Genomic DNA, 22,210 nt, shown 5'->3' with positions numbered 1-22,210 from the left:
TCCTGCATGTATGTCAAATGTCTCATTGATTATTAATCGAGTAGGCGGGTATGATGACACCACGAGTGGGTCCACCAATAGACTGATATAGGGGGTGGCGAAGATGATGTCATATTTAATTCTTTCCTAGTCGGTATTAAATCTGGAGCGAGCGATGGGGAACTCACTTCTGCTTCTTCCTTCCGCACTAGCTCGCAATACTGACTGGAACCCAATTATTTCTTTAAGCATGTTCTTCCTTTATGTAATCTGATATAATGTCTGCTGTACATAGGTAGTTTAGTGGAACGTAGGTTAGCAAGAAGTGCCTGAGTGACTTCAGTAGGGAGTCTAATCATGAGCTTGTAACGCAACATGAAGATTGGCATGGCTAGGATATGATGAATGTATCTATCTGTATTTCTGTAGTCCTGAATAAATAACGTAAACATTTAAGAAGCCTGAGAAAGTCTATCTACTGTTTGCTGTGTGGAGAGTCAAGTGATCTCACAGTCTGTGAGACGATGGTGTCGAAGCAAGGTGATAAGAACAGTTTATAACAGTGGTGCCTGAAATCCTTCCCTGCCTAGCAAAACAGGCAGACGGGGCCGGGGCCGAAGGAAAATGGTTTCAAGATATTCCACAGCAAAACAAGCGGAATAGACGGACACGGACTGTAAAGCTTATCAAGCTGAAACTGATAAGCTGGTGTGAGTAGTGTGTGGGAGCCGAGCACACACGGGCACGGGCTGCAATTCGGGGGAAACCAGCGGCGACACTCGTGGATGTTAAACTTTGACTGACAGTGCACATCAGTCACAGCCTAAACCGGATCACAGGTGACTGGAAGGCTCCGAGGCCGGCTGGCAGCTGCCGATGGAGATTGATCCGCTGAGCCAGTGTGGGTACACAGAGCTGACGCTCAGTAGTTCCAGAGATCCACTCAGTGTCGTGGAAAGTTGCTAAAAGCTGGTCGAATTCGCAGGCTTACAAAGTCTTATGCTCAGGCAAGTATGTTTTACGTTGTTATATGGCGTTATCTGTGTTAATGTGTACATTCTGTGTTAATTGCAGAGTGGAGGCTGCGGGCTTCTCATCTCTCCTGTGCGTTAAGGGAGGGGTGAGGAGAGGTGCAGCTCCGATGTAAATACAGAACGTGTTTTCAGAGTTTATGCGCTTTGATTGTTTCTTAGGATTCGATGTTCCTGTGTGGCAGATGTTTTGTTTTCTCTCTCTCTGGGTTTTGTTTTGTTTTTCTCTCCCTGTCCAGAGACTGGGCAGGATGATAGATAAGGGGGGGGGTCCCCCGCGGCAGAGGGAAACCAACAGTGTTAGTGGTGGACAGGGGGGAGAGGTAGCAGAGTAGACAGGAGAGAACAGTTGTAAAACTTAGAAGTAAGTTTTTCTCGGGGAGCTGGGTGGACAGCCCTTGTCTCTGGGTAGCTGTGGAAGTTCGCAGAGGGACAGCTGAGATAATGGGTGAGGTTTTTGTTTGTCTTTCCTCCGCGCGTTTCCAGTCAGAGTTGCTAACATGCTTGTAAATATCTGCATCTGTTATGTTGTTCAGCCAGCTCGTCTGTTGTTCGTCTCAGTAATAGCGCTGTAATAGTTCTGAGTTATGGCTGAGATAAGCTGCAGATGAGTTGCGGAGAGAGGGGATAGAGGGAGAGAGGAGGAAAGCGAGTGTCTTTCTGTTTGTGAGATGTTCTGCACGTTTCTCGCATTTCCAGTCGGTGCTGCTGCTAACATGTTTTTTCAATGTCTGTATTGTGTTGAAGTTCGAGCTGGGATGTTAACAGTTAAAACAGTTACAGTGGTTTGGAGTCGTATAGCTCGCTCGGGCGGTTCTTAGTTATGTCTGTGATAGAGTGAGAAAGATTCCTACGTCTCTGGGGATCCGTATGTCTGATTGCAGTTCGGATTACAGCTGAGACGTGAAGGAATGCTGAGGCTGATTTTTGTGCACTGTGGATAGATGCTGTGTGTAACTATGCATAAAAAAATGTATGTTCTATTTGAGTTTGCTTTCTTTCCTAAGGTATAGGAACGAGAGGCTGTTATGGGAGCAGCCATCTTAGCTGGCAGTCCAGGACTCAAAATGGCGGCAGTAGAGAGAGCCCGCCCCCGAGAGTCATGGCCCCCACACGTCATGGCAGGGGGGGAGGAGGGGCTGGGGGATCCACGTCACGTCAGGCTGTGCTCGCGGCTCCGGGCAGAGCAGCTGAAAGGGAGGGGGGTAGAAATACAGAGACAGTCTACTGTGTGTCTCGGTTCTCAAAGTATTTCCCCAGAGCTTTTCCCTGGGTCCATGGAAAGGAATGCCAGAATAGGAAGTGTTTCCCAGCTGGGTGCAGGGACACACGTAGCAGTACAGATCAGAAATGGGTCTGTACTGTGTTGCTTATGGGATTATTCCTGTAAGTGGGGCACCTTAATGGGTGGTGCAGCATGAGTTCCCAATAGAGTATAGATGGGGACAGTGCATCAGGGGGGTGCCGGAGTTGGAAAAAAGGAAGTTGACCAATTCGGGTTTCCGTCGCCGCTTCTGCAGAGCGGTAACGTTTTTTCCGGTTTTGTCGTGAACAGGGCCAGAGCTGGACTGAGAGGTCTATGCTGGGCTGGAGCTGTTTTTGTGTGCGTTTTTTTTCGTCCACTGATTGGTCAAATATGTTTTTTCCAGCTCCTATCAATTGTAGCACAAAGAACAAGGACTGACAACAGTTCATGGGGCAATTATACAGATGATAAAATTGCCGTTTACAGAGTGACAGTGTATCAGTACGCTGTTTGCCATGTGACTACCTACCATGTGGGCATTCAGGGATCTGCATACAGGCATGCGACGCTGGTATGCTTAGCCCTGCACCCTGTGTAGTTTAAGTGCAAAGTGCTCCTTCCTACAGGGAGGCAGCCGTTTTTTTGTGAAGTCTGGGGGTGGTGGCACGGCAAACATTGGTCAGAGGGTACAACACACAGAACTTCTAGCAGAGCTGGTATCGCGATGAAGTTCTAGATAAGTAAATGCGATAATGAGTAAGAGCATTGCAGGCTCACCTGCAAAGCAGCATCAGGTGTGGCATCCGTAATCTGTGCATGCGACGGCCGCGCATGGACAGATAAGGGGGGATGTGGAGTGAGCTGCAATGGGGTGAGAGCTTCCAAAGGTGAAGCGAGCTTCCATAGGTGAAGTCCGCGGGAGCATATTGTAAACAGGTAAGTACTGAGGATAGTACTGAGGTAGGGGGGGTGAAGTTTAACTCCAATCTACCAATAAGAGTAAACAGAGTTCATGAGAACCATAAAGCAACGAGATCAATTACGGTATATATTGATCAATTTAAAGTGTAAAGAGTACAAGCCGCAGGGCGAATCCCAAATCATTAATAAGAATTGATTTGTTTGTATTTCGATTTCAGGTGTTTGGCAATATGGAATTGAGACAGCTGCAGTGCTGGCAGCAAAGATGGAGATGTCAGTCGGATAAGCGAAAGGTTCCAGATGCCAATCTAAGCTTGGAGGAACACGAGATTCCTGAAATTGGAAAGAGACTAAAACACAGAGATTCCTGAAATCGGAAAGAGACTAAAACACGAGATTTCGGAGATCGGAAAGAGACTAAAAAAACTGTCTGAGCAAAGCATAGTGCAAATTGCTAATGTTTTTCTTTCCCAAGGTGGTGCTTTTATAATGAGGAGTACCGTGCTGATGGTGATCCTAGGTTGCCATTTCGTCCTAGGAGAACGAAGAGAGGACATTCTCATGTATAATAAGGGGTTAATGAGAATGCAAGGCCCAAGCATGTCAATGTTTGGTGACAAAGGTACTAATCCTTTCACACCTCCCTCCGCTTGGCACAGACGGACCATGCAGGGACGGAGGAAAAGAGCACTTGTGCCAGGAGAAAGCAAATTTCATGGCACAAGGTGGGTGAAAGGTCTGAAGGGTCAAGTGTGCGGGCAGTGGGAATTTAATGGCAGTGTAAATCTGCTATTGAATGCCACACTCCCAGAATCAATGCACCGATCCAAAGGTTTGTTAAAAGGTACATTGCAGTACAATGGGTACATGCAAAAGGTGGAGTGTGTGATTCGGGGGTACCTTGTCTTGGTTATGCAGAGTGAGATGGTTCCAGATTGGAGAGGAACGAGCAGGAGGCGTCAATTCTCTTACCAGAGAGACGCAGGGGACAACATCACACTCTGGAGCTACCAACAGAGAGTGCCTCTGAAACAACTATACACACGTAAAGGCTGGAAAGCCAAGGGGGGTGGTTCTCGAAACAAGAAGTAAAAATCGAGATCAAGCCACATTTCCAGGTGACAAAGAGGGTGGGGAGAGCGGTCCCGGGGGAGGGAAAGCCCACACAGGGAACCCCATCCACACCACACGGGTCACAACAGGGGACGATATTACACAGTCCATATGCAGCAGCTTATCCTCATGATAATTGGGTAAGTGAAGAGGTACTCTTAATCGAACGGTTGCAGAGAGTACCGTCTTCCCGACCTCAGGTACATAGTGTGCCTCAGGACATAAGGGGGGAAGAGGTCCAATCAGGACAGCTGGGGACATATTTTGTCAGCGAGAGATTGGACAAGGGGATGTATATTAATTTTTCTGGAGAAGGATCTTTTGCATGGCAGCTTCGAGATGTTTGGGTGAACAAATGGAAACGGTGCAACATTCCTTTAGGCACCGCCACTTCCTTAGTTCCCACCTCAACCCGGGTCTTACACCAGGACCTGAGAGGTCAACCTTTTTTGGTGCTAGACGGGGAGGTGAAGCAAGTAGAGTTGTCCTCATGTGGGCAATTCTTGCAGAAGTACCTGCGTTGGCCGGGGCAAGTCAAATTTAGTGAAGATGCCTGCAGGCTCAATAACGCAGAGTGCGAGGCTACCATTCAAAAGATCCACCCTGAAGCCCAACCGATAGTTCCGGTGGCTGAAGGAAAGGTTTGGTTTTTTAACATAAGGTCTAATGATACATTCAAGGTATATTCTCATAATTGTTCCGATAAGGGGGAGTTTCCAAGGGGAACATATTGTGTGAGTGGAGATCCCATATGGATCCTGTCATCCAGGTTTGATGACGTTGTTTCTCAAATTGTTAAGAGAACTCTAAAGGTCAAAGTTTCACGGGTAGTTCCCGTCCTAAAGAGAACCCGACATGGGACAAAGGGGAACAGGGTTTGATCCAAGACGACCACATTTTGTTACAAAGGTTAAACAAACAGTACACTAAGTTAGAGGTAAGATTTCACCATGATACAGGTGATCTTTACGAGGTAGAACACAAAAATGAGCAGGTGAGTTCCAGTCTGCCCTGGTGGACAAAGGTTCCGGTGATGTTCCAGGGACATTCGGACGGGGCATCTGCAGTTCCAAAGTTCTTTCTACACCCACTGGTCGTCTGGATGGGGATGACAACTTTAGGCATCATTGTCCAGGTGAGGTTGCGGGTTAAAATTACGTAAAATAAATTAACCTGGTCCAGAGATTGGTGCCTCATAAACAATCTACTGAACCAATAGTTTAAATTAAGGGATCTACAGGGTTACGGGTATAGGTTTAGTAGTACCTGTGATGGAGCTGATTGTATAAAGGCGCTCTTTTAGAAGGCACCTGGCACTGCTCCATCGAGTAACAAACAAACGAGTTTCACTTTTCTGTGGTCATGCAAGTTTGTGAGTGATACGCAAGTGACGCAAATGCTGAGCATGTGGTATTGAGGGACTTAGAAGTAGGGCCTCCCCAGAGAGCCTGGTTACAGGAAGACCAAGACTCCAAGAGGTCTTGCTCTCTCTCTCTTCCAGGGGTAACAGCCTAGAGCAGAGAAGTTGTGTGAGCACGAACATCGAAAAGTGAAATCTAAAGAAAAGAAACCAGGTACAGGTTAGGTTCAGAAGTGGGGATCTGCGGATCAAGCCTTTTTAGGGGGGATTGTTATAATTTAAGTAGGCCTCAGTTATTTGGACTGAGTTAGTCAAAAAGGCTTGATGAGCAGACCTGTCCTTTAAGGGGATTTTCTCTGAAGAGAGAAAATCTGCAGTTCTGTCAGTAGAACTAGAACATACCAAGAAGCTGTTCTGAACAAGGCCGCAGGTCTCCCTGACCTGGACATGGAACAATAAACATCAGCCATGTTTTGTAAATATCCACGTTCCTGCATGTATGTCAAATGTCTCACTGATTATTAATCGAGTAGGCGGGTATGATGACACCACGAGTAGGTCCACCAATAGACTGATATAGGGGGTGGCGAAGATGATGTCATATTTAACTCTTTCCTAGTCGGTATTAAATCTGGAGCGAGCGATGGGGAACTCACTTCTGCTTCTTCCTTCCGCACTAGCTCGCAATACTGACTGGAACCCAATTATTTCTTTAAGCATGTTCTTCCTTTATGTAATCTGATATAATGTCTGCTGTACATAGGTAGTTTAGTGGAACGTAGGTTAGCAAGAAGTGCCTGAGTGACTTCAGTAGGGAGTCTAATCATGAGCTTGTAACGCAACATGAAGATTGGCATGGCTAGGATATGATGAATGTATCTATCTGTATTTCTGTAGTCCTGAATAAATAACGTAAACATTTAAGAAGCCTGAGAAAGTCTATCTACTGTTTGCTGTGTGGAGAGTCAAGTGATCTCACAGTCTGTGAGACGATGGTGTCGAAGCAAGGTGATAAGAACAGTTTATAACACAGATAGTGTTCTAGCCCAGATCCACACCAGGGACCCAGCACTGCAAAGTGAGAGAGCTACCCCACTATACCACTGTCCCAGCATGAGCTTATTATGGTGAAGCTAATGAGTTCATTCTTGCCATGATAAGACCCCTGATTTTAACACATTTTTCCACCAAAACTGCCACTATGAACTGTGAGGAACTGTGCATTTTGTTTCAACTAGCACATGTCCTACACAGTTGTGGGGTATTTGGTATTGCTTGTGCATAGGAGCTCTGCAATAGGCATGATTAGAATAATGAAAGTGTCAGCCCAAACACTTCAAAGCATTTTGTTTTCTAAATCAATAAAGCTGTGAAATGAAATTCTGCCTGATTTTATAAACATGTGATGGGGGCATGGTGATATGATGAGCAGCACTGTCACCTTGCAACACTAGAGATCCCAGGTTAGAATCTCAGCCAGGATTCTATCTGCATGTTCACCCCATATATGTTAGCGTTTCCTCCCACAAACTCATAAGTTAAAGAGACACTGAAGCGGAAAAAAAATATGATATAATGAATTGGTTGTGTACTATGAATAATTACTAGAAGTTTAGCAGCAAAGAAAATATTCTCATATTTTTATTTTCAGGTATATAGTGTTTTTTCTAACATTGCATGATTCTATAATATGTGCAGATTACACAACACTCAGCATTCAAAATGATTCTTTCAGAGCAGTCTATGAACTAATGACCTCTCCTCTGGCAGAGAAAAAGTAAATAGTTCAATAACAGTTGAGATAATAAAAGTCAGATAACAGCCCTCTCCACGACTTTGAAAGTCGTAGAGCTTAATTGCTTTTTTGCATAGAGATAACAACTGGAGTTTCTTAACTCATCCTGTACTGGAAACAATTAGACTGATGTATCTGATCTAAATGTTTTATTTCTTAGCTGTACTACACATACAAATCATAATATCATAATTTTTTTTTCGCTTCAGTGTCTCTTTAATTGATTCCCTAAAAAATTGACCTTACACTCTGTGATGGATATTAACTTATAACAGGGATTAGTGACATGGCTGTGTACTCTAAAAAGTATTCAGATGTCAGCACTGCATAAATACATAATAAAAAATTACCTTTTTTCACCCGTTACTAATGGCTACCTTACTTAAGCTACAGCAACTGTGTTTAACTCAAAAAGGTAACACTTGGGTGTCCTGTTAAAGTCTCAGATTACATAATTTGAGCTGAAGTTGGACATTAACATATTATGTTTGTGTAAAAGCCCGGACAGCTTAGTAAAATTTTCCTCACTGAATTCATGCACTAAGGAAAGAACTAGCACTTTACAGATCAAAGACTTCTATGAGACTTATTCCATGATCTCTAACAAAAATGTTTATATATTTGTACTTCATGAACTCTGAAGGAAAACAGTGATATAATACTCCTAATGCAATGCACATTTTAAATAACTTGTATACGCACAGTTATGGACAGCTATAGTGATTGGAATGAATCAAAGAACTGCACATGGATTCATTTTGAATCTAGTCAACCTATGGCAATATAATACATCTAATATAAAGAGTCTACAATTTCACTGACTGTTTTCCACATGATTTGCTTCAATTGTAATAATTCAGTATCTTATCTCTTACATTGTATACACAGTGTCTGCAGATAAAATTCCAGACTTCCATGCATCAGTCTTCCATTGTTTAGCAGAAATCTCTGTCTAAATATATAGGTATTAAAAGGGAGTCTTTCGAGGACATTTTTCAAGCATTCAAACCGTTGTGTACCAGGCAGTATGAGTCTAAATGAATGAGAAGCACAAACTCTCACTGAATCTCACTGCAATTCTCGTCATTTTAAAACAAAACAAAAAAAAAAGCACTGTGCGGCTGGGAGTAGGGTTCACACCTGCGCAGTAGCATGGAGCCACTGGTGCACGGAGCAAAAAGCAGTGCGTAAGTGACTGTTCTACTAAGTAGGCACAGGATATACTTTGTGCCTGCTCAGTGTAGCTGCATTCAGTGGTGTAGCTAAGGAGTATGGGCCTTGGTGCAAGTTTTACACTGGGCCCCCCAAGCACTACATACATAATTAATACGGCGCACCAAAACCTGCCAAGGACAACCACGGTGTGAGAGGTGCAAGAAGGGGATGGGGAACAGTTTGATAATGATGACAGCTATGTAAAGCATCTATAGAAGTGATTATTACTAGCACAGAACCAATATAGAGCTTATACTGCAGTTGAAGGAGAGCCCCTAGGGGCCCCTCTGGCCCAAGGGCCCTGATGCAGTCGCAACCTCTGTACCCCCTATTGCTACGCCCCTGGCTGCATTCAATCAGGGAGGGAAGTGCAGCTGCGGGCACTTTATTTGACGTTATCAAATATATTCTAAAAGTCCTACCACATAAATGGAGGGGGGTAAGAAGATCAGGGAAGGCTGTGGACTATCCAGTGGCTTTCCTTTTTATTTTCCTCATTTTAAGTACCTTATGAGGGTTCATCAAAGCTGGCAATGTTCAACTCGTTTAATAACAGTCTGATGGCGCACAAATTCTCCTTCTCACTATAAACCTTTGTCTGAAACATATCTACATCGTTATTAGTAAAATACATAGTTAGTCATAAAAATATTAAGTACAATTCACTGTAGTCAATTCTTTCAGGCATAACAGTGTAAAATTATAAATGGCTTGTCCAAGCAGTCTCACTGTCCTCAATTAATTCTATCCAGTCAAGTGTTCATAACCACATCTTCACTTCACTTGTATTTAGCTTCCAATAATGCCTAGAAGAGTTAAAGGACAAGGGCCCATATGCAATTCACTCTTTCTCCTGAGTTATCCCCCTTTGGAGATCATTTTCATGTTCTCTTTAAAATAACTTTTAAAAGCATTCTACAATTGAAAAAGTACCTAAAAGGTTGTGAAGAAGTACAGTACTATCAAAATTACTTTGAGTATTTTCTTGCATGCTGGGAGTTTAAAGGACATTTTATGACAAGGTGTGAAAATATCACCTGGGAAAAGTCAGGAGAAAAAGTGAATTGCATATGGGCCAAAGGCTTTTAATTTGTGTTTAAGCTTGTTTTACTGGTCAGCTTCGCTTTATGGAAAAAATAAAGACAGAATAGCCAGACTCACCTCCCCTAAAGGTTTTCTATGATCTCCCTGCTTATGCTGGCTGCTTGTCTGCTGTGAGCAAACAGGAAGAGTGTACTGGAGTGTATTTCCAGGGGACTGCCAGATGGCACAATGCCCCCCCCCCCACCACACACACACACACACACACACACACACACACACTCCAGGGCCTACATCTGCAAGCGTTGTGCTAGCTACCCCCACCCTTATTCTGAGCTTTGGAGTTGGGGGTGAGCCCCTTATCCATTGGTTGGACAAATTGGAGAACTTTGCCACCCCTCACTTTCAGAGATTCCACCCCCCCCCCACCCCCATAATGTGGATCATGTGGGCTGGTATAGCTCAGCCCTAAGTGGTTTGGGCTCTGGATTCTGGTTGTACCCCCTGCATGGGTGATAAGGGTTTAACCACTTTCCCCACTGCTACAGTATATCTACGTCAGCTGTGGCACCCTCCAAGCCACAGCGACGTAGATATACTGACCTCCTTGCAGCCCTGCTGTGCACGGTCGGGTGCGCTGCAGAGTGCACCCTCCGGCACTGTCAGCTGCATTACTAATTGGTGGAAGGGAACATGTTCCCTTTTGGCCAATTAGTCCACCCCCCTCCCATGAACGATCGCTGCAGTAGTGAACTGCAGCGATCCTTCATCTGTCCCTCTCGGCGCACAAATAGTTAATAAAAATGCACAAGCAAGCAGCCACACTCACCTACCTCGGTCCTGCGACGATCCTGAAGCCTGATCCTCCGATCACCGCTCTGAAGTCAGCCGCATATTGCCGGAAACCCGGGTCCCGGCTTGATGACGTCATCAAGCCGGGACCCGGGTTACCGGCAATATGCGGCTGGCTGCAGAGCGGTGATCGGAGGATCAGGCTTCAGGATCGTCGCAGGACCGAGGTAGGTGAGTGTGGCTGCTTGCTTGTGCATTTTTTTTTAACTATTTCTGCACGGAGGGGGCTGCCTGGTGGTGGGGGGGGGGATCTGGCTATGGATTCTTGGGGGGAGGGGGGGATATGCAAAGGGGGGTATACAAAGTTACTGGGGGACATCTTATTAACAAAGGGGAGGGGGTTACAAATTTTGCACATCTGGGCACCTGGGGGGGCCCATAACGTAATACTGGGGGCACATTTGGCTATAATGGCAGGCAGCACTAATCCCGGGGGTACATCTGGCTATAATGGGGTAATCCTGATCCCGGGGACACATCTGGCTATAAAGAAGGGCACTATTCCTGGGGGTGCATCTGTCAATCTATTCTAGGGGTGGCAAACACAGGGGACTCATCTGGCTATGCTGGGGGGCTGATATTAGGGACACATCTGGCTGTACGGGGGGGGGGGGGGGGCTGGGGGTTGATACTGGGGACACATCTGGATATCTATACTGGGGCGACTTGAACTGGTGGCACCGTTTTTATGTCAATCGCAATTTTTATTTTTAAACAGAAATTGATCAAAATTGAGAAATAATGAATTTTTTTATTTTTCCCCCCTTTTTCCCATTAAAATGCATAGAGGGGAACATTTTTTTTGGGACCAAATACCCCCCAATGAAAGCTTAGTTTGTCTTGAAAAAAACGATATATAGATCATTTAAGTGGCACGAGTACAGGTGAAGTTATTGGTGATTAAACAGGGACACCGCTAAAGCGTAAGAACTGCTCTGGTCAATAAGGGGAAAACAAGGTCTGGATGCGAAGTGGTTAAAGAGGCTTAGGAGAGGGGAACCCACTCTGTCTTCTTACATTTTAATAATGATGATGATTACTGCTTAAGGCCAAAAAATTAGTGAAAACAAACGTTTCTACTAATCTCTTTAACACATGTGGAAGATTTGGTGCTTTGTTATCAACCATAGAAGTCGGCGCTATTGACTTTAATGGAAGAACAGACCGCAGTACTTGGAACAGAGCAATTTCTGAGATTTGCATTTGTATTGTCGAATTTCAATGTGAAAATCACAACTGTTCCGATTTTCGCAAGCTCATCCCTAGTTTGGAGGTACACTTAAAAGTAAATTTTCAATCCAGGTTTACTGCATGACTTATGTTCTTCAGCCTTAGAAAATCAGCCTCAAAGTTACCTACTTAGTGGGCTGTTGCCAATGACTTTCTTCTAAAAGTGGTGCCTTGTAGTCTGGTTTAAACACTTTCAGTGACCAGTGAGTCAGTGACCTAGCCAAACATATTGCATGTGATGTCAAACATCTAACCTGCTTATAAAATATGTCCCAAATCAGTACATAAGGAAGCATTGAAACCACAGGACCATATCAGTCAGATCACGTGAGTCAGAAAAAGATCATATCAATAGGTCAGCAAACTCACATTTTTTTTTTTCGATACAGGTTTCCTTTATTGTCATAAAATCCCTAGTGCAGATTAGCAGAATGCTAAAACTCCTTAAGCAAAGTACAGAAACAATGCACTGGTTACACAATTCTAGAAATGAAATGAACTTTCTCTTTTATGCTGCTGTTTTAAACAGAACACCTGCTGGTTCCATGAATTCCAGAGACGGTGTTACAAAGAAAACCAAAGTGTATAGACTCAGTTTTTTTAGATCAGCTGGTGTTAGGGCCTGAGCCCACTAACGCAGTTGTGCGCAGTTGTGCGCAGTTGTGTCCGCTTTTCAGCAACACATCAATGTTATAAATGCTGAAAAGCGGACACAACTGCGTACAACTGCGTTCAACTGCGTTAGTGGGCTCAGGCCCTAACAAATACATTTACCTGACCACACAACCTAGTAACTGGAAAGTGTACTGGTTAAGGGCTCTGCCTCTGACACAGAATACCTGGGTGTGAATCATGTCTCTTCCTGTTCAGTAAGCCAGCACCTCACTGCTATAGCCTATAGAGTGTGCTGCAGTGGCTGCAGCTCTGCTGCTTTAAGTCCACCAGGAAAGGGCGATATACATTTTCTATGTGTTGCTTGTTATGTTCAGGACAGATTGAGGGTAGATCACACCAATAAAATATAAAGAAAAAAAATTGAACTAGAAATACGACTATACAAACCTCTCAATAGGACATCTTTTGAAGGCACAATCCCTATTTTGAAAACAATTGCTCATCCCTCCTATAGAAAACCTAAAGTAAACCTACAGCCAGGGCCAGCACGTGCCTACAGACGCCTGATGATGGAAAGGCGGCTCACTCCCCTCCCCGAGTGCCTCCCTCCTTCTCTATGCAGAGTCCTGATGAGAGTGTAAATGAGAGGTTATTCACCCTGTTCTCGGCATTCCACTGATGAGATCTCCCTTCAGTCAGGGGCAGTTCTAGCTACTTAATATTGAGACTATCTAATGCTAAGGGACTCCTGTAGCTACCTACGATGAACAAGGGAAGTAAGGGAGAAGTGACAGTGGGGCCAGCCAGCACGCTTGTGGTGCGATTTGGTGGGTGTTTGTAGGTTCATGGACGGCGAAGTCTAAGGTGCCAGGACATCTGTGCCTATAAGCTCCTGTGAGCTACATCCAGGCCTGTCTACGGCCCACCATTCCAGCACAGGGTCCCTCTATACATATCTGATACAATTTGTCGATTAGGTTTCTTCTAGATGTGAGCACAGCCATGGACAAGCGATTCCAGAGTCCAGACTGAGCATGTGTGAATAAAGGTTGGCGCAAACTTTTGCGAATGCCCAGTAGAATAAAGTGCTCATCCACATAGGAAAAAAATGAGGAGCTTTGTTCTAATGGGTTTGTATGGACCTTACTCGAGCATACCAAATCTGGATTCACTCTTCCATGACCAGCAGCGCCAGCATGGCCAGAAGATGAAGAGGGGCCTTTTGCTAGAACAGTGAGCTCTACAAGGAACCAGGATGCTTCCGAAGTATGCAGAGGCTTCCAACTACTAAGGTAAGTATCTAACCTCCCTCCCCACTTCAGGTTTGCTTCAATCCTGACAGACCTGTATAATTAAATGTATCTGTCTACCAAAATCAATTATTACATTGTGTTAAACTAGATCTCTTTTGTCCTATTTTTTAATTTGATAGTGCAGTGAATGACAGGACTTTAGGCAGGACTGTTTAACACCTGGACTCTATGGAACCATGCTGTTGTAAACCAATAAAATAAAAAAGGCCTTCCATGAATAAAAAAAACATTGTCTAGCTGGCAGCATACGTCGTTCCCATGTGCAATTCATGTTTTAATGGGAACCCAGAAAAGTTTCTTAAAAAGTTACAATGCCAAAATATGCATTCAATTTTGGAGTTCAATTAATTTTTAAGTACATTTGCTTATCATTGATAATCACAGAAAGATCGCAATGGAAACTTTTGCATACAAACTTATATAAACTTATATAAAAATAACAAATACTTTTTTTTGAAAGTACATGTGTAAATGGAATGAGTGTCAGGAATTTTTCAGGAAACTGGAAGTTTATGTACTGTTCTAAAAAAAAATCCAAAAACATAGCAAAAAGATGGAAATAAAAAAAAAAGAGTAAGAATAAAATATGATAGTCCTCTGCACTGTTGCTAGCCAATTATTGTGACAATGGACAAATGTCTCTGTTCATTACAGTAATTTGAGCTATAAATTATCCTCTTTTAGCAGTATAATAAAATAATCAGAAAATGTGTTATTGTGTCATTTTGAGAATGACTAATAACTCAAGTGCTGCACGGTAAGGTAAGGTCCTTCTGTTTCCTCCTCGACCTCAGCGCATATGGATGCCTCGTTGACCTAACAGAGTGAAAAAATAACACTAATTGTACACAGTGGGGTCAACATTTCGCTAAGTTTTGGAAAAAAATGTTACTCTTGAGAGCTACACCAGTCAGCAGATATCTCTCACAGCAGAGGCTGCTGTCAGGTGTCTTTTAGCTTGAAGTGGAAGTCTGTGCAAAACTGTTATGTGTATCACATTTCAACAGACTAAGAAGATGCAAGTATCTGTCAGCTTTTATTACTGTTTGTTTCCCCGCTCGGTCAAATCTCCTCTCCATTCTCGCTGTACACTATTGCATGTCTCCCCGAACGATAATTGTTGCAGAAAGAAGTGAGCCCCTTGGGAGATCTATTCTGAATCATTGTTCTGTTGACAAATGTAACATTTTGGAATTTACCTTGCTTTCTGTCCTCCTACCATGTTTCGCAGACACAGCAAGGGAGGGACAATGTCCACTTAGGCTGTGATCACAGTGGGTGTTGTGTTTTCTGCAATAGCAGGGATGAAATGCACCAGGAAAGCAGTGCTGCATGTTATCCACGTGTTGCGTCGCATACAGTCAATGAAAAGTATGCTTCACTGTCACTGTTAATGCGTGTATTTTGTAGTCACCGTTATACTGCAACGCACCCGCCACACTGTGATCATCACTGATAGGCGGTGCATTGCAGTGCACCACTGTGAAAGTAGCCTAGGTGGGTTTTCTTATACAATCAAAATGTAAAAAAAAAATTCCTGTCCTTTATCCCAACTTTGTTGAAAAGTGTTTGAAATGATGTAAACCTGTCAAATTACTAATTGATAAAACGATGACAAATCATTTTAGCATAATTTCACATATTAATTTAATATCAAGAGCATCAATATATTTTTATACAGTATACACAGGATGAAAATAGTTAAATTATGTCAAAGGGCCCTTGCGTTTTAATGCGTTGTTTTTTTTTTTCATAGAAGTGCATTGTAAAAAAGCTTCAGTTTTTCAGCATATATTGTGAAAGAGGCCATAGGGAAACATGGACACTGCACTGCAAATCAATTGTCCTGTCAGTTACAACTGACAGCAACTGATATAGTGTAAAAGGACCCTGTTGAGTGTAGTACTCAATACAGAAAAGTACAGGTACAGTAACAGTCAGATCAAACAGCATTTCAGCATAAAGGTACACAAAGGTTTCATTGATGATTAACAAATAACACAGGCAGCCCTTCCATGCACTTTCCCTTATCAGCAGAGGTGAATGGAAAGAAAACCTAATGGATAAAAAGCTCAGTAGTCTTACCAGGGAGAGAACTTTCCACTTGCCAGATTTCTTCTTTCTGCTCTGAGCAGTTTTCACAGGTTCCTCTGCCATATCAAGCGCATTCAGCATAGGTTCTGCCTGGATCTCTGTGCCCGTGCCCCCATTCCTTGCCTCACAATCCATGCCTCAGTAATGATCACAATACAAGCAGCAGCCAGCTGCACACACTCTCTTACAGCTGAGCCAGTCCAGAGGATCGCCCCGCCTGCTTCCTGACCTAATGGTATACACATGCTAGCTGTGAGTCAATCAGCCTTCCAGTTTGCCCAGTTTATTTATGTACTGTGACTTTACTAGAAGTAATAGTAAAAGAGTAGAAATAGTAGTATTAGTAGTAGTTTAGAAGCAGCAATATTATTATTGATTGCTTATTGTAATCAAAAACAAAAGTTTGCTTTCTTAAAACAGAAAGAATTTGCGATAATTCAGGTTGGAATGAGCTTGAGATGTCTCCCAGTGCATCACTGCTGAATATATGCAAATTAACCATTGTTACCCTTCGAAGCTAAACACACCTCCAGAACTGCTGGAATGCAATGATGTGTCAGCTTGTTAATTTGTACAGAGCCATAATCCAACATACATACAGACTGTTTCAGATTGTTTGATCCTCATCAGTGCATGGCATGGATTAATTTGGTTCTATGGAGTAGGGCTTGTAACACCGAGAGGTACAGACTAACCAGCAAGCTCATGGCGACCCAGAACTCATTGGAGTGTGTAAGGGGCTACAATGGTCCTAAAAGCCCCCTTACTAAAATGCTAAGAAAAACAAAAGTTTGCTTTCTTAAAACAGAAAGCATTTGTGATAATTCAGGTTGGAGTGAGCTTGAGATGTCTCCCAGTGCATCACTGCTGAATATATGCAAATTAACCATCGTTACCCTTACAAGCTAAACACACCTCCAGAACCGCTGGAATACAATGATGTGTCAATGATGTGTTATTGTAATCAGTACATGAGCAAAGAATTCTATAACTGGCTAGTAAAGGGCAGCACGGTGGCATAGTGGTTAGCGCTCTCTTCTTGCTGCGCTGGACCCCCAGTTTGAATCCCAGCCAGGGCACTATCTGCACAGTGTTTGTATGTTCTCCCTGTGTCTGCGTGGGCTTCCTCTGGGCTCTCTGCTTTCCTCACACATCCTAAAAACATACAGATAAGTTAAACGGCTTCTCCCTAAATTGGCCCTAGACTATGATACATACACTACATGACACATACATAGACATATGACTATGGTAGGGACTAGATTGTGAGCCCCTTTGAGGGACAATAACAAGATGGCGCCTGACGGGTAGCCACGGCCACAGGGCTCCGGCTAGATCTAACTTTTTTTCACCTTTTCCCCCCTGGACTTACTGTTGTGACTGCTCTGATAGTCTCCCTCCAGCTCCGCCACACCATCGGGCGGAAGAGAGACACTCTGGCTCCTCAGACCCCTGCAACAGGGCACACGTGCTAAGGCCCGGCTTATCACATGGCTGGCTCAGCTGATGGCCCACGTGGTGCCGGCCCCAGCCGCTATGTATCTCTCCATCGCTGCCTCTTCACTCCACTGTCCGGGTCTCCTCCGCTGCCTGAGCCACCCGGAGACATCTGCACCGCTCCGGCTCCCCGGTCTCCGACGCACCAGTGGATTCCACCACATGGGTAGGTGTCGCCGGCCCCTGCAGCAACCACATCGGCCCTTAGTCCAGGGAGAGCAGGCGCACCATGACGCTGCACGGAGGCCTCTCCATCGCTGATATGGAAGGATCTGACACCTGCTGCCAGCTGCCTCGTGGCCACTTCAGCACTGGGATTACCCTGCACTGCAAACACCGCTGCTGCTCCAGCCGACATTGGGCCACTTCGCCGCTGGGGAGGATCCCTTGGGACCGTAACTCTGCATGCAGGCTGCTTTATCACCGCGGCTAGGGGAGGTATGGCCACCGCTGCTGCTCCTTTACTACAGAAGCAACCAGCCTGCCCTTTGTCACATCAGGCACGCTACCAGCCATCAGATCTGCCCCTCAGCAGCAAGGTCCAATATAATGCAGTCCCCAAGACCCATCAGCCTAAGGTGCACCCCTGGCCTGGAGCCACGGCCTCACAGTACCTCCCTGCCCTGGAGCCCTGCAGCCCAGCATTTAGGAGTACCTGCTCCTCTTTACCAGGGACGCTCTCCTCCCTGAAGCTGCTGTCGGACTCTTTGGGCTTACAAAACCAACCGCATTGGTCCAACCTCACAACCGGTCTAGACCGCAAGCATAGCCGGCCTTTGATATGAGCGACTGGAGCGGTCGCTCATCGCGCCAGCTTCCAAGGGGGCGCCTATAGCTGGTTGCCTATACTGAGGGCACCTACACCTGATTTCCTATACTGAGGGCACCTATAGCTGGCTACCATAAACTGAGGGAGGGCACCTACTCCTGGCTACCTATACTGGAGGCACCTACGCTTGGCTACCTATGGGGGGGGATGGAGACTTTCAACTGACTTCCTATATTGGGGGCACCTATGCTTGGCAACCTATATTGAGGGCACTTATACATGAGATCCTATACAGGGGGCACCTATTCCTGGCTACCTATCTATACTGAGTCTGAGGGCATTTTGGAGGGGGGCGCACTGCAGCTATAATGCGTGGTGCAAATTGTCAGTGCTGTGCTATCATTCTAAATGGAGGAGGAGGTGGCTAACTGTCCCACTGATTGTTTTTATTAATATTCCTGAAAGGTTCTAGCCTTTATTTTTAAGTGTATTTATGATAATGCACTCTTTCCATCCATTCGTGGTTATTATTAGTATTTTTTCTATTATACATATGTGATGTGTCACGGAGATCTGAGCATTTGGCATGATGTGTCAAGATGTCAAAAAGGTTGGGAACCACTGTCCTATCAGGTAACTCAGGAGAAAAGGGGAATTGCATATGGGCCTGTGTGTGTGTATACGTGCGTGCGTGCGTGTATATGCACGTCTGAAGAGGATGAAGGGGGGCACAAAAATCAGGTTTCGCTCAGGGCGCTGTGAAACCTAAGGCCGGCCCTGGCCGCAAGCATGGAGGCTAACTCCTTCCAGCCAGGGCAGTTATCCGAGCTGCCAGCCAGCAAGCCACTACTGCAGCCCCAGGGGACTCTCTGACTCTGTCTCTTTCACTTATTTCTCCGTGTCCTTCCTCTCTTCTCTTGTTCTCCTACACTATCCTGCTCTCTCTCTCTTTCTCTCTCTGCACTATCCTTTCCAGGGACTGCTGCGGGGCATCCGAATCGCTGCAGAGGTTTGAGCGCTACAATAGAATGTGGCTGCTCCCTCAACATAGCACTTGGATGTCCCCTCTGGTCCTTCTCCGCTATGCTGTCTATATGCCTACGCTTTATGTATATCTTGCTGTATTGTATTTTATTAACTGTACCATCACCGACCCTGTATGTGCCAAAAATAATTCCGGGTACAACCCCCGTTGTACTTGGCGAAATAAAGCTTTCTGATTCTCATTTTGATTCTGAGTGACAAGACAATATATTCTGTACAGAGCTGCAGAAGATGTTAGCGCTATATAAAGATTAAATACTGATACCAAACTGGATTCTTTTGGAAAGGACACCAGAAATGAAAGGAATATGGAGACTGCTGTATTGATCTTTCTTTAAACGATACCCGTTTAATGGAAGTCCTGCAGATCTTTCTGACTTCAGTAGTGTCTAAATCACACACCTGAAACCAGTGGCTAGTCCAGTGAGGTAGGGTTTACACTTGAGGGGATTACACACAGTTTCCCTGCATGCTGAATCGCACCAAATGTGACAGATTATGTTAATCAATGGGCTTATTCACATCTAATCATTAGGATCTAGTAGAACCCAAACACATTAGTCCCTTCAATGGCTTTGTGTGTGACCCAGATACCAATATAAGGTAGACAATGAGCCCCTAAATACAGTATTAGGTAGTCATGTGTGAGTCCAAGATAGTAGGATTTGGTAGCCATAGTTGCCCTCCAGCAAGGTAGCATGGTGGCGTAGTGGTTAGCGCTCTTGCCTTGCAACACTGGGTCCCTGGTGTGAATCCCAGCCAGGTGAACATCTGCAAGGAGTTTGTATGTTCTCCCTGTTGTCTGCGTGGGTTTCCCCCAGGCACTTTGTTTTCCTTCCACATCCCAAAAAACATACAGGTCCTTCTCAAAAAATTTGCATATTGTGATAAAGTTCATTGTTTTCTGTAATGTACTGATAAACATTAGACTTTCATATATTTTAGATTCATTACACACAACTGAAGTAGTTCAAGCCTTTTATTGTTTTAATATGGATGATTTTGGCATACAGCTCATGAAAACCCCAAATTCCTATCTCAAAAAATTAGCATATCATGAAAAGGTTCTCTAAACGAGCTATTAACCTAATCATCTGAATCAACTAATTAACTCTAAACACCTGCAAAAGATTCATGAGGCTTTTAAAAACTCCCAGCCTGGTTCATTACTCAAAACTGCAATCATGGGTAAGACTGCCGACCTGACTGCTGTCCAGAAGGCCATCATTGACACCCTCAAGCACAGAGGCGTTGCTAGGGCTTTCAGCGCCCGGGGACAAAGACTATTAATGCGCCCCCTATATGGCCGCGCCAAAAAAGGGGCATGACCATATAATAAATGTGGGCGGTGGTTATGGGTGGAGCCAAATGTACAGGAAGTTAGCAGGCTCACGCTCACCCACCCTCCCTCAGTATGTACCTTCCAGCATGTTCCAAGACAAATTCAGCAATCATGAGCCCCCCCCCCCCCCCCATCAAGACAAATTCAGCAATCATGGGGCCCCCAACATAACCAACTTAGCAATCATGAGGCCCCCAACAAGACAAATTTAGCAATCATGAGGCCCCCAACAAGACAAATTCAGCAATCATGAGGCCCCCAACAAGACAAATTCAGCAATCTTGAGGTCCCCAACAAATCATGAGGCCCCCAACAAGACAAATTCAGAGATCTTGAGGCCCCCAACAAGACAAATTCAGCGATCTTGAGGCCCCCAACAAATCATGAGGCCCCCAACAAGACAAATTCAGTAACTATGAGGCCCCCAACAAGACAAATTCAGCAGTCATGAGGCACATAAATAGACAGCATTTCACATAAATAGGCAGAATGCCCCCTTAATATGGTAGACACCTCTCACCTGGCAGCAGTTCCCCAAAATACACTCAATTCGACAGCAGTGGTTCCCCAAAAATAGGTAGCCCCAGGTCTATAGGTGTCCCCAGAATAGGTGGCCAGCAGTATAGATGTCCCCAGAATAGGTGGCCAGCGGTATAGATGTCCCCAGAACAGGTAGCAAGGGGTATAGATGTCCACAGAACAGGTAGCCAGGGGTATATGTGACCAGTATATGTAGCCAGGTGTATATGTGCCCAGTATATGTAGCCAAGTGTATATGTGTCCAGTATGTGTAGTCAGGGGGTATATGTGCCCAGTATATGTAGGCAGGGGGTCAGTGTTCTCCCCAGGCAGGCACATGCAGAGGGGGGTGCTCTGGGTGCCCAGGCACCCCCCTTTTAAAAATCTTCAAAAAGGCCCCTCTTGCTGCGCAAAATAAGCCCCGCCCCAATCGCGATAAGCCCCACCCACCCGTGGGAAGCTCCGCCCCCGCCTGGGACACTTTCAAGTGAAGCCCAGACAGGAATCCTAGTGTGGCATACTGACCTCTGCCTCCACCTAGGACCCATACTGACCTCTAACTCCCCCAGCACCCAGTTACCTCTCCCTCCACCTAGTACCCAGTGACCTCTCCCACCTAGCACCCACAGTGACCTCTCCATCCACCTAGCACCCACAGTGCCCCCCCCCCCAGCTCTAGCAGTAATCCTGCCTACCGCAGCACCCACACTGACCTATCCCTCCCCCTGCACCCACAGTGATCTTTCCCTCCCCAAGTGGCTACCCTCCTATCCCCTGCAGCACGCACAGGGACCTCCCATCCCAAAAGCAGCACCTACAGTGACCTCTCCCATTGCCAGCACCCACAATGGCCTCTCCCAACACCCAGCATCCACTCGCTCCTCCAGTAACCACACTGACTTCTCCCAGCACCCACAGTGACCTCCCCTTCCTCCAGCACCCATACTGATCTCTTCCTTCCACAGCACCCACAGTGACCTACCCTTCCCCCAGCACCAATACTGACCTCTACCTCCTTTAGCAGGAACTATGCCATTCATAGCAGCACCCATAGTGACCTCCCACCTCCTGCACCCACAATGACTTCTGCCTCCCGAGACCCACAGTGACCTCCCCCAAAGGACCCACAGTGACCTCCCTTTCCTCCAGCACCCATACTGACCTCTACCTTCCACAGCACCCACAGTTACTCCCCCCCCCCAGCACCCACAGTGACCTACCCTTCCTTCAGCAA

At 45.3% G+C, this 22,210-nt stretch overlaps 1 protein-coding gene across 1 annotated transcript in view; it reads right to left on the bottom strand.

The window, feature by feature from the left end:
- ENPP1 (ectonucleotide pyrophosphatase/phosphodiesterase 1) overlaps positions 1-15,992 on the bottom strand; it is a 208,465-nt gene extending 192,473 nt beyond the window's left edge. Inside the window, exon 1 of the mRNA XM_068231575.1 lies at positions 15,797-15,992. Within this exon, the coding sequence (XP_068087676.1) occupies positions 15,797-15,940 (144 nt within the window). The 5' untranslated portion in view covers positions 15,941-15,992. The remainder of the gene's footprint in view (positions 1-15,796) is intronic.
- Between the last annotated feature and the right edge of the window lie 6,218 nt (positions 15,993-22,210).

This window comes from Hyperolius riggenbachi, chromosome 4 (genome assembly GCF_040937935.1).
Source record: "Hyperolius riggenbachi isolate aHypRig1 chromosome 4, aHypRig1.pri, whole genome shotgun sequence".
Taxonomy (NCBI): domain Eukaryota; kingdom Metazoa; phylum Chordata; class Amphibia; order Anura; family Hyperoliidae; genus Hyperolius; species Hyperolius riggenbachi.
This window is presented reverse-complemented; position numbering and strand designations above follow the sequence as displayed.